General features: G+C 48.1%; 2 protein-coding genes across 5 annotated transcripts in view; one reads left to right on the top strand and one right to left on the bottom strand.

Moving 5' to 3' along the window:
- The window catches only part of STPG1 (sperm tail PG-rich repeat containing 1), a 34,314-nt gene extending 27,349 nt beyond the window's left edge, over nt 1-6,965 (bottom strand). The window contains exons 1-3 of the mRNA XM_045585026.1: nt 6,348-6,965; nt 2,781-2,905; nt 55-173 (exon numbers count right to left, since the gene is read on the bottom strand). Coding sequence (XP_045440982.1) covers nt 55-173; nt 2,781-2,838 — 177 coding nt within the window. The 5' untranslated portion in view covers nt 2,839-2,905; nt 6,348-6,965. The remainder of the gene's footprint in view (nt 1-54; nt 174-2,780; nt 2,906-6,347) is intronic.
- Nucleotides 6,966-7,092: 127 nt separating this feature from the next.
- The window catches only part of NIPAL3 (NIPA like domain containing 3), a 34,144-nt gene continuing 29,217 nt past the window's right edge, over nt 7,093-12,019 (top strand). The window contains exons 1-2 of one of the 4 annotated variants that reach the window (XM_045585024.1): nt 7,093-7,206; nt 11,287-11,630. In XM_045585024.1, coding sequence (XP_045440980.1) covers nt 11,538-11,630 — 93 coding nt within the window. In that variant the 5' untranslated portion in view covers nt 7,093-7,206; nt 11,287-11,537. Of the gene's footprint in view, nt 7,207-7,862; nt 8,025-11,286; nt 11,631-12,019 lie in introns of those variants that run through there. The other 3 variants (XM_036448425.2, XM_045585025.1, XM_045585023.1) reach the window with 3 other exon arrangements.

Below are 12,019 nucleotides of genomic sequence, written 5' to 3'. Positions count from 1 at the left end.
CTTGAGGCTAAAATCCAGACTAAAAGTAAAGGATCTCTAAGACAATGCCATTACCTTTTTTTGATCAAATCTCTTGGATTGACTATTAAATCCTTTCTTTTCTGATTCTGAAATATCTGCAGACGGAGATTTGTAAGGAATGGAGGACTGTGTTGGATATGCAGCGGTATAACCTAAAAACAAAAATAAAAATTAGCATAGGGCAAAGAATTGGCAAATGCAGAAAACACAGGGCTGTATATTAATGTATTATCTGAAATGGAATTGAAGAGAAACTTGCCTTTGGACACGAGATAAACATGAAGCTGGATTTTTTATTTTTATTTTTTAAGTATTCCTCACTTGCCTGGCCAGAGTAGTTTAGTGGTTGACCATTGACCAGGAGGTCACAGTTCGATTCCGGGTCAGGACACATGCCCTGGTTGTGGCCTCCATCCTCAGTAGGGAATGTGCAGGAGGCAGCTGATTAATGTTTCTCTCTCATCATTGATGTTTCTCTCTCTCCCTCATCCTTCCCTTTTGAAATCAATTAAAAAAAATATTTTAAAAAAGTATTCCCACTTTGCTTTCTTTCCCTCTTGGTAACTTATTGGGGCTTCCCCTCCAGCTCTTAACCTAGAGAGACGTGGTGACATGGTGGGAATGAATTGTCCCAGGGAAGAGGGGAGACCTGGCAGGGAGGGAAGACACGGAACCATCACGCGTGCCCAGCCCGGTCACACACCAGCAAAGCGCCACGAGGATCCAGAGAGGCAGGGAGGCCCCAGAGCTGGGCTTCCCCGCTTTCCAGGGCACAGGGCACAACGGTATGAATTTAGCTCTCGCGTTGAGCAGACATGGGTTAGACAGTGGAAGGGCGTCACTTAAAGGAAATCAAGTTAAAATTTTATTCATCTGAGTCATGATGTATAAATGATATATGAAATCCCTCCTCTCCCTCCTCCCACGCCGCACACGTGGGAGAATGGCCACAATATGGATCCCACGGGCAGCATCTGTCTGCACACCCACTGATTACAAACTGTTCAGTGAGTAGAATAGATACGCACTTTAGTGTTTGACTGCTGACAGCTTTGAGGCCTCACCCTTACCTTCTTTCCTCCCTCCCTCCTTCCCTCTTTCCTTCCCTCCCTCCCTCCCTCTCTCTTCCTTTTCAGCCCCTGGTCCCAGCAAACTGACGGGAATGCCAGGTGCTCCCTCCATGGCACCGGCTAGAATGCAGCCAGGCAAACCCTTGCCCTCACTCCAGCCCCACCTCTTCCCACAATAAAACCAGGCCAGTCTGCTTTCCCTGCTCTCTCCAGCCCCTGTGCAGCCAGATTAGGCCTTCCCTGCTCTCCCCCAGAGAGCCTCCTCATGTGAGAATTAAACCTTTCCAAGCCCCTTGATATGTGTGTGTGGCATCATCGGTCTTGACACCCAAGCCGAATTCGGGGGGCGGGAGGAGTGTCCACCTGACTGTTACATGTCCACACAGTGAGCCCAAGTATCTCAGCATCTGAGTCCTCAGCCTTCGAGGGAAACGGAAAGAGGAGTGCCAAGAGGAAGAAAGAAGGGTAGGGGTGAGATGGCCAAAAACTGTCTGGAAGGCCATTTCTTCACCTCCAACCTTTTGAAAAAACGAAACTGTTTTTCAGAGAGGAAAGCCAATGCCAACAGGGCCCCCAGGAAGTGCTATTACTAACAAGCTTTACACACGAGGAAACTGAGGCTCGGAGAGACCACGTGACTCACACAAAGCCCAGCACCCCTTAGTGCAACGCCTGAGGTGCGAGCAGTTTGTCTGATGAGCTCAGGCTCTTCCCCCTCTACGCTCTGCTCCCTCTGCCTGGGCCTGGCTCAGGGTTCAGACTCAGAAACAGTGAATGAAATGATGGAGAGGGGACAATGCAGCCCAATTTGTCTGGGTTGAGGATGAAGCAAGTGAAAGAAGCAGAATGCTGTATATGTTGGGCCAGAAAACATCTGGCAATACCCACCTATGGTAGATTTAGTCTTCTCCTCCCTTCTCCCTCCCTTCCCCATTCAAGCAGGTGGGTGGTTATATCTTTTCTTTAAGGGAGCTAGAGAGCAAATCAGAAAGTAGCAGACCCAAGGCTTCCTAGCATTTGTTTCTAAAAGCCTAAGTCATTAGATAACTGAGTTTGCAGAGGAGGAGGTAAAGGAAGGGGGTGGGGGGGGCGGTATTAAAAAAAAAAAAAAAAGGAAAAGTGAAGACATTCCCTGGAGGAAGGAACCGTTTCTCCTTGACTAAAAAGGAGATCAAACACGTTGGCTTTGGCTGTGGTGAACGGTGTGTATCAAAGCAACCCTCCATGTGAACACACACACACACACACACACACACACACACGATGAGATTAACAGTAATCTAGGCACTGTGGGACTCGGGGGGGGGGGGGGGGGAGGGAAAGACTAGGAAACTTGAAGACATAGAAACAGAAACTATCCAAAATAAAACACAAAGAGAAAAAGGGTGAAAAATACAGAATATCAGTGAAGTATGTGATAACTTCCAGGAAGTTCACATAGATGTCATTGGACTCTCCACAGAAGGGGTGTGGGAGAGAGAAAAAAGACAATCATTAAAAAAGAAAAAAAAGAAAAATGATACCAGTTGGAAATCTGTATCTACATAGAGGAAGAGAGAGCTCTGGAAATAGCAAACATGCAGGTGGATATACAGTACAGAATTATGAGTATGCATGGGCACATTTAGACATAAATAAGCAAAACGTAACGCCCACTCCCAAAGACATCTATGATGAAGTTGGCCAGACCTTTCTGTATTTTCGTGTGTCTCCCGGAACGCTGCAGGTTTTCTGCCGAGGTGGCCATTTCAGCGCCGTTCTGTGATGTGTTTCATTTGTTTGATGAAAGACTCTACTACGGTTCTTCCAAGCACCTGAAACAGCAAAATACAGCGTTTGGAGGGATCGTTTCACGTTTTTGTTAATTACGTGGATTGAGTTCTGTTCTCGGGGCAGGACAGGCCAGGAAACGAGTAGAGGATGAGGTTTACCAGCATCTATGACCTCAAGTGGCAAGCACACTGCACTCATGGCCTGTCGCAGGAACCCTGTAAGTATTCACAGCTGATGCTGCTTCCAGAACTAACGAAGGCTTGAGTTTTATAAATTTATCATGGGATCATTTACATACACTATAACTTAGGAGTTACTACATTATCACTATGTATACAATTCTAAATTTTGACACGTTTACAATTGTGTGACCTACCACTGCAATCCTAATATATAAAAACCCTGGGTCCGTCACATCCACAACCACCAGAGGCTCAATCAACTGGAATTCAGTCCTGCAGTCAGTGCATGGCAACCCGACACGGGTTGCAGGCACGGTGACCCAGCACTGACTGCTGCGGGGTCTGCGAATCAGGCCCAGAGAGAGGCCTGTAGAGAGAAGCAGGGTCTGATCCGTAGCCTGTGTTGCAGCTGTTCATCAGCACTTGCCTCTCTCTTTACCTTCGGACCTGACTAGCAGCCGGACCTCCATTTCTTTCCAGGCTTCCACCCAGGCTGCTGATCAGCTCTGCCTTTCTGATCAGGCCCCATTGATAGGCCCAGAGACCGCTGACTGGCATAGAAACCAATCAGAACCAAATCTGGATCAATTGTGAGGAGCCAATGGCTGTCTAGGAAGCAGAGCTTTTGACACTGACTGACATAAAAGCTGACCAATCAGAACTAAATTGGCTAGTAGAGGAGGACAGTTGGGGATGAGATCAGGCCTGTAGGGGAGGGCAGTTGTGGGCAACTAGGACTGCAGGGGAGGGCAGTTGGGGGTGACTGGCCAGCAGGGGAGGGCAGTTGGGGGTGAGATCAGGCCAGTAGGGGAGGCAGTTGGGGGTGATTGGGCCAGAAGGGGAGCAGCTAGAGGGTGATCAGGCTGGAAGGCAGAAGTGGTTAGGGGCAATCAGACAGGCAGGCAGGTGATCGGTTAGGAGCCAGCAGTCCCGGATTGTGAGAGGGATGTACAACTGCCAGTTTAGGCCTGATCCTACAGTCACACATCCCCCGAGGGGTCCCAGACGGGTTGAGGGATGAATTTTGTGCACTGGGCCTCTAGTTAAGATCTAAACATATCCATGAGCCTAAAAAGTTTACCTTCCTAAGCCTGGTTTCTGGCAGCCACTGCTCCGCTTTCTGTCACAATGGTTGCCTTTACTAGAATGCCATATATATGTTATCATACAATCTGTACTGTTTTGGGCCTGCCTTTTTTCACTTATCACAATGCTTTTGAGATTCTCCGATGATGTTGCATGTATCAGTAGTTTGTTCCATTTGTTACACATCCTCACCAACACTTGTCTGGTAAATCTTATTAATTTTAGTCATTCTAGTGGCTCAACAGTGGTATCTCATTGTCACTTTAATTTGTATATTTTCATGTGCTTATTTGTCATTTCTTTACCTTCTTTGGTAAAGTGCCTGTTCACATCTTCTGCCCTTTTTAAACAACTTAGTTATCATGTTATTGAACTGTAAATGCTCTTAGTATATTTTGGATACCAGTCCCTTATCATACATAAGTTTTAGAAATATTGTACATGTTCTCAGTCTGAGGTTTACCTTTTCATTTTCTCAATATTTGAGGCTACCTCAAGTTTTCATAGAATACTGGGGTTCCAGAGAGGTCAGTTTGAAAATTCTTAAGGCAGCTCACTGTTGGGTAGTTCTGCTAGAAAGTCCATATCTGTATCAAGCTGACACCTCTCTCTCTCTCTCTCTCTCTCTCTCTCTCTCTCTCTCTCTCTCTCTCTCTCTCTCTCTCTCCAGTCATCCTAATTCCAGCCCTCGAAATTGACTCAGAATAAGTCCCATTTCTCTTCCACATTGGTGATAGTAATTTTCAAAACGCAGGCCATAGCCTGTAGTCTTTTGTTAAGTTTGCTGTGTTCCTGTGTGTGCTGCATGTCTGACCTTGGGTCACAGTCAAAAAGTTTGAAAGCCACTGTTCTATGTGACCGTTCTTCACGTGACTGAAGATCACCACCTGGGCACAAAAAGACCTACAGCCTGAAAAAAAAACATCGGAAACTACCGGAAGGTCTAGTGAACCTAATAATAGATGTCTTTGGGGGTGGGGAGTTACATTTTACATTTGTGTCTAAAGGTACTCATTTGTCATATCCCACTGCCCAGACACTAACCCTCTTCTCAAGGGACCTCCTCGGCTCCTGCAGCACCTCCTTGTTGCCTGGGATTGCTCCCTCGCTACAGCGGGCATCATCTCCTGGTCCTGTCACCAGGTTCATCCGGGTCCCTGCTCAACCCTTAGGGATGACTTCCTGGACCACTGTCAAGAAGCACCACCCACCTATCGTGAGCCCAGGAACCTGCCTTATTTTTCTCATAGCACTTTTCTCTACCCGACGTCATATTTTATGTGTATTTCTTTTTTTTTTCCTATATATTTTATTGATTTTTTTACAGAGAGGAAGAAAGAGGGATATAGAGTAAGAAACATCGATGAGAGAGAATCATGGATCAGCTACCTCTTGCACACCCCCACTGGGGATGTGCCCGCAATCAAGGTACATGCCCTTGAGTCCGCAGGCCGATGCTCTATCCACTCAGCCAAACTGGTTTCGGCTTATGTGTATTTCTTTATGATCTTCCCCAATAGAATATTCATCATGGAATCCCCAGCCTGTTTCCTGGTACATAGTAGTTACTCAATAAATATTTATGGAATGAATGAGTGAACATGTTTATTAGGGGTAAACACATTTTAGCAATAATGTATATAGATGCATTCTATGAAGATTTCCCTCATATGATTACAACGATAGGCATGTTTTCATTGTACTATGTTTAAAAAAAAAAACCTTTATCATTTCTGTTATAGTATTATCACACATCTTATTATAATATACGTGTATGTTATTTTATAGGGTATGTCAATATATGCTACACCATGTATACTGCTTACAGGATTTGCATGAACAGTTACAACTGTATGAGATTTTACCCGTTCAGTTATAATGCTATGGTGTGTCTTATTTTTTTTACATTTTTTTTACATTTTTTACATTTTTTTTACATTTTTTTACATCAAAGCACTCTCGGGTAAATAACCCCTTCGACATTTTTTCATCAGCTGGGAAAACGTCACAGCCAGCTATGACCACTGGATTCCAATCTCACCCTTCCTTTTTACCGGTGGCCTGAGGCTCCCAGCAGGAGGGACGCCGAAGGGGCTCTCTGTCGCCCACCAGCGGCCAGCCCCGCAGCCTCCAAACGCCTGCACCCGGGGAGGCGGCTGCCAGGCCGCTCACGGAAGCTCCGTGCGTGGGGAAGGCATGGCCGGGTTATAATCACCGTTTTCCAGGTGGGGGCTCTGCGGCACCATCCAGCGAGGGGTACCGCCAACGGTGGCTTCTTCCCGCGCTCAGGGCATCACCTAGGACCCAGCAGGGCGGGGTCTCGGTGGGTGTCCCATGGGTGCGCCAGGTCCACCTCCCAGGACCCCGGGACCAGTGCCCAACAGGAACCGCCTCCTACCTCACCGGTTCCTCCTGGGCAGGGTCTGGCCTAGCCCAACCTTCTCTGTCTCTATGGCAACCACAGCCTAACAGTGTGAAGGCCACGTGAGCCGCTCTAGCCAATGGTGTCCTCTGTTTCTTTAGAGTGACAAGTTACTGGCCAATCATTGGAGGCGCTTTACAAACTGCAGGGAAGCTGCCAGAATTTCAGGCTTCAGCCGCCCTACCTACCTCAGAGCCCGCGGGGACACCCAATAGAGACTTCCCTAGGCGACCCCCTCAAAACTGGTGGTAGAACAGAAGTCTCCATTTTGCCCACCCAGAAATCCTACTCCAAGGAATAAACCTGAGAGAACTGACACTCCCCCAAGCTCTGTTTGCAATAGCCAGAGACCCGAGCCCCTCTCTCCTTGTCAATCTTGTCAGTCCCCTGCTGAGGGCCCGCCCCAGGCCTCCTTTAAACCTCCGGTGAAATCCGAACGTCTTAACACTCGTGGTCCCGGCCCTTCCCTCGGAAGGCAGCTCGGGCCGCCCGCGCTCCGGGAGATCCCGCGCCCGCCACGCTGCCCTCGGGCAGTTCCTCCACTGCAAGCCCGTTTCCGGGGTGCTCTCAGGGGTTCCCCCCGGTCGATCTCCGCCGTCACCGGCCCTTCTGTCATCGCCAAGGTCTCTGCCCCGACGTCACTGCTGCATCGGTAAATCCATGGGCTGCGCTCCGTGTCTCACTCAGGGGGCTGCTGTGAGGATCCGAAATGAGACGCGTGCGAGGGAAAGGGTGTCGGTTCCATGCTCGTCCTAATTACACGAGCTCGTGTTAATGAGCACAGTGTGCATTCGGGAAACTTTGGTTCTAGGCTCATCCGAGGGCCTCACGCGTGGCTGAGCTGCGGACGTGCTGGGAGAGTTGGCATATGATGCAGCCAACAGGTGTCAGGGGGCGCAGGCAGAGATGAATCTATGGCTCTGCAACTTTGGGGGAGTACCGGGTCTTAAATGATGTGCAGGCTTTGGATCGCGGTGAGAGAGCAGCGTGGGGTTTGGGGAAATGGCAGGAGCAAAGTCCGGGAGAGCCCACCTGTCTCGCAGGTGAAAGTGTGTGGTCACCTGAGCCCCCCAAGTCGGCGGGAGCGGGGGGACGGGGTGTGTTCCGAGGTCCGCCCTGTGGCCGCTAGGGGGACCGGCTCAAGGTGAGAGCAACGCTCCTTCCTGCAGGCGGTCCCTCCCCGGGCTCTCCCCCTGCGCTTCAACCAAGCCTGGCAGCGCAGCCAACCCACAAAGTCCCGCCCACCCTCTCTCACCAGCCAATCATATGAGCAAAGCGCCCTCCAGCTTCTGACTGGCAGGCGGCCGAGCAAATCAAATCGCGGCCTTTGAAAGCAAAACACCGCAGGACCCAGGCAGCCCGGAGCCGGGGAAGGAATTCAGGAGGCTGTGCCTCCGGGTTGCGAGGCGCCAGCCTCTCTGTCATTTCTCGGGAACCTCTGATAGGTGCGCCCGGGAGGAAACGTCTCCGGTGAGTAGTGACTAAGACCGAGGGAGTGGGGACTGGAATGCAGCCGTCGTTTCTGGACACGCGAATGCATTTGCAGCAATCTGAGGTCCCCCGGTGTCAATACCCTCCCTTCTGACTGTCACCAGCCTTGTCAGTGTCTCAGAGTGTTTGTTTTTTTTCCTTTTTTTTTTTTTTTTTTGCATCCAAGGTGAGAGGACAGGGGCGCGGATATGCCCTAATAAAGGTGCCGGTAGGCTTTACCAAATCAGGAAGTGAAATGCAGTACCTGCCAACATGACTCCCCGGGCTTCCTGGCCATAGCGGGTGGAGTTAGCAGGTGGAATAGGGGGAAAGCATTCTTGATCGGTGCTGCCTCCTGCAAGTTGTAGTTCCAGCTCCATAGGCGGGGACTGGGGGAGTGTAACCCTTTAGGGAGCCAAAGCCCAGGAAAGGGAAAGGGCTTGGTGTCTAACTGGCGCTCATCAGTAAGAAGCTGGATGGTCAGGTGGGAAAGGCGTGTTTTATTTTATTTTATTTATTTTATTTTATTTTATTTTATTTATTTTATTTATTTTATTTTCAGACAGAGTCAAATGATAACACAGACCCTCCTCTGAGCTCTAGTTCTCTTATCTATAAAACCCGTTCTGTGGGTTGGTGAAATAATTAATGGAGATAAGGCAGAGGGGGTGGAGCAGAAGCCAGCATGTAGTGAATTATCTTTCCTTTCTTGAGCCGGAGAGCCCTGTGCTCAGCAGCGACTGTGAGGGCCTCAACGTTAGGAGCTGGCTGGCCCCACAGAACTGGTCACTTGCCTCTTGGGCATACGTTAGCCCTGGCGAAGTGCCCTGAAGTCAGGAGAAGAGAGGCGTTAGGCAAACGATGTATGTCCTGGAAGGAAGGACAACTGGCAAAGCGTTCTTCCAGGGCTTTTAGTCCAAACTCCTACCAATGGAGAGAGAGCCTGTTTTGGTAGGCAGTGCCGCTGAGGCCTTGGGGTTCCTGGAGCAGACGGGAAGCTGCTTTTTAGAAGCAGATTAAACGACAGCAAACAAAAGCATAATCAAACCCACCTGGGCACACCAGCTGGTCTAGAGGAGGTTAACAAGCCTGGATTCCCATCACCCCATTGGCATGTGCCCAGGGCCCCGTTTGCTTTCTCGGATATCCTGTGGGCGGGGCGGGTGTATCTGTGGGATCTCTGAGTGGCAGTGGAGTACCACCCTTTGAAGGGGAAGCAGGTGCTTCACAGGCGTGGCTGTTGAGCCAGTCAGTAGGTGTGTCTGGAGGTCACTGTGCCAAGCTCTGGCCTGCGGCTGGGAAGGGAGCAACTGAAAGGGGATTCAGCAAACATCTTCCCTGAGTGTGAGCTCCAGGGTTCCTTCTGCTCCAGGATGAAGGCCTCGAAGGGTCTTGCAGAGGTCGAGAGAGCCCTGGGCCAGTCTTGCTTCCTAAGGCTGTTATGCTAAAAATGAAAGCAGGGATACATCACAGGGATATTGTACATTAATACAATAATGCTTTTCACACACACATATTAAAGCAAAATGTTGAATAATTCTGAATTCACAAGATTACAGACACTCATAGGGCTTTATAGTCTGGGAGGTCTGGTTTGGGGATGTCAATTATGAAGTTGTGTGATGATATATGGATATAGAGGTAATATATGTATATAGAGGTATAACCTCATCTGAAGGCCACTTGATAAAGTGACCCGTGGGCCAAATGGTCTTTGAGGCTGCCCCTGTGGTAAGTCCTGCATTTGGTGTCTCCTTGATGGGGGACCCAGCGTTAGCCCTATGACATGTGACTGTGCATTCCTGGGTCTGGGGCTAGATAACAGAGGAAAGTGGGAGCTACAGGAAAGATAGGAGGCAGCCTTCTGAAGCCTGGAGTCATGGCAGAGGCTGAGTCTGTTTGGCACATAGTAGGCCCTCAATAACTATCTGTTGCATGAATACATGGACTGAAGAAAGGACTATTCATGGGTAAATTAAACAATTAATACGAATAAAATGAAGGGGGTGGGAGTGGCCAGGGAGAGGTCAATGGGGGGAAACGGAGACCTATGTAATGCTTCAAACAATAAAGAATTTCAATTAAAAAATATATGTAACATAATTTAATCATTTCCATTAAACATTTTTTCATACCAATCCTGTTGGTTCCCCCCCCACCCAAAAAAATCACTATTTTGTTTTCTGACAAACTTATACTTTGAAATAATTAAAAGAAAATTTTAAAGTTAAAACAAAAAAGAATAGAATGAATACTAATAACTGCTGACATTCATTGACCATTCACTCTGCATCCATATTACATGCATGATTTCAGCAAATTCTAACCACAGCCCTGTGGTAGGGATGTTATTATCCATATTTTACAGCAGAGGAAACTGGCTGAAAAGTTAAACTACTTGCCCAAGTAGCACATGGCAGATCAAAAGCGATTTAAAAATATTTTTATATTAAAATAAACATAGACTTTACAGTAGAATCCAAATCTGTATTATTTTTTTTAAATATAAGAGAATCTCAAAGAACCCCTTAACATTGGGGAGTGAGGGGGGTGTCAGGCCATGACTCCCTGAGGGCAAACACGAGGGCATACTTTTTCTTCTCCATTTGGTAGAAAAGTTCAAGACCCACGGGAAATATCAGTCCAGTGATGTTAACAGGAATTACCATCATTGGTGGTTTTACTTGAAGTCTCATCATTACCCCCATTTTACAGATGAGGCAACTGAGTCTCCCAGAGGTAAAGTGATCTGGCTGCACAGATCTTCCGCCTCCAGTCCTGTGTTACCTCTCTGACCCTAGGTAGCAGCCCAGTTCTTCCCTTTTCCATGGAGATAACTTTTCTCATTCTTTCTCTCCTAAGTCAGAACCCTGATGGCTCCTTTTGTGACAGTGGGATATTTTATTTTATTTTATTTTATTTTATTTTATTTTATTTTATTATTATTTTTTTAGGCCTGGAGAAGTAGACGCAGGCAGTATTCTAGGATTCTATACAGAAAGTAGGACTTAAATTAGGATGGGAAGAAGGAAGCAGAGGGGGAGAGGAAAGGGGATTGCTATGGGCCAAGGAAAATGATTTTGAGATAGATGAGCTTTATCTTTATTAAGGGGACCAAAGGCATGATATAGTTTTTTAATGACCTCACTTCTCATGGCAGGTTGTTCTTTATCCTAGTGGTGTGCTCAGGTAACAGAGCTGGGCTCAGTGTTTCATTGTACATGCATTTTTAACGTTCCTCCCCCCACACCCCCATTCCCAGCCCCCAGAGCTCCGCAGGAATCAGGAAACACATCCCTGGCTGTCCACTGGCAGGAATTGGCACTTCTCCCAGTGAAGATGAGGAAAAGGCTATAGATCAGCCAAAAGGGCCTCGGAGTGCTGCTTCGGTGTGAGACAGAGATGGCTGGTGGAAGGGGGTGAGCACCACCAGGGAAGATGGCTCACCGCTCCGGTGCCACCTAGTGCTGCCCCAGCTCCTGAGCCGGCCCGCGGGATGTGCGCCTAGACACCATGGACCGAGCCCACAGCGCGGCCCTTCACCTGCAGCAGCTCCCGCCCACCAGCAGCGCCGACCCCGGGAGCCAGGCCTCCTTCTCCTACAAGGCAAGAGCTTTCGTTTTTTGTTTTTTGTTTTCGAATTGTGTATTTCTCTAACAAAGTAACACAGCTAACGGAGATGTATGTCTAGCGTCTGCATGCCTACGGCTGGCAGATACAGGCAGGCCCTCCACACACGTGAAAGAATGTATAATCCACAGAAAAGAAATGCTCATTCAAATAAAAACAGTACGGAGGTAAAGGAATATTGTTAAAGGAATGCAGTCACACTTAGAAGATTTACTTCTTTAAAAAATCACCTATCCCACTACTCATAGGCACCCTTGGTTCATATGTCAGCATTACTTGCTTCCTGTCTTTTTCCCGAATTACAAATCTGGGATCCGATTGTGCAGGAAGTTGTGTGTCTTGGTTGTTTCAGTTAACCTTGTTTG

This window comes from Pipistrellus kuhlii, unplaced genomic scaffold (genome assembly GCF_014108245.1).
Source record: "Pipistrellus kuhlii isolate mPipKuh1 unplaced genomic scaffold, mPipKuh1.p scaffold_m20_p_2, whole genome shotgun sequence".
Classification (NCBI taxonomy): Eukaryota; Metazoa; Chordata; class Mammalia; order Chiroptera; family Vespertilionidae; genus Pipistrellus; species Pipistrellus kuhlii.
Note: the sequence above shows the minus strand (reverse complement) of the source record. Positions and strands in the feature narration are given on the sequence as shown.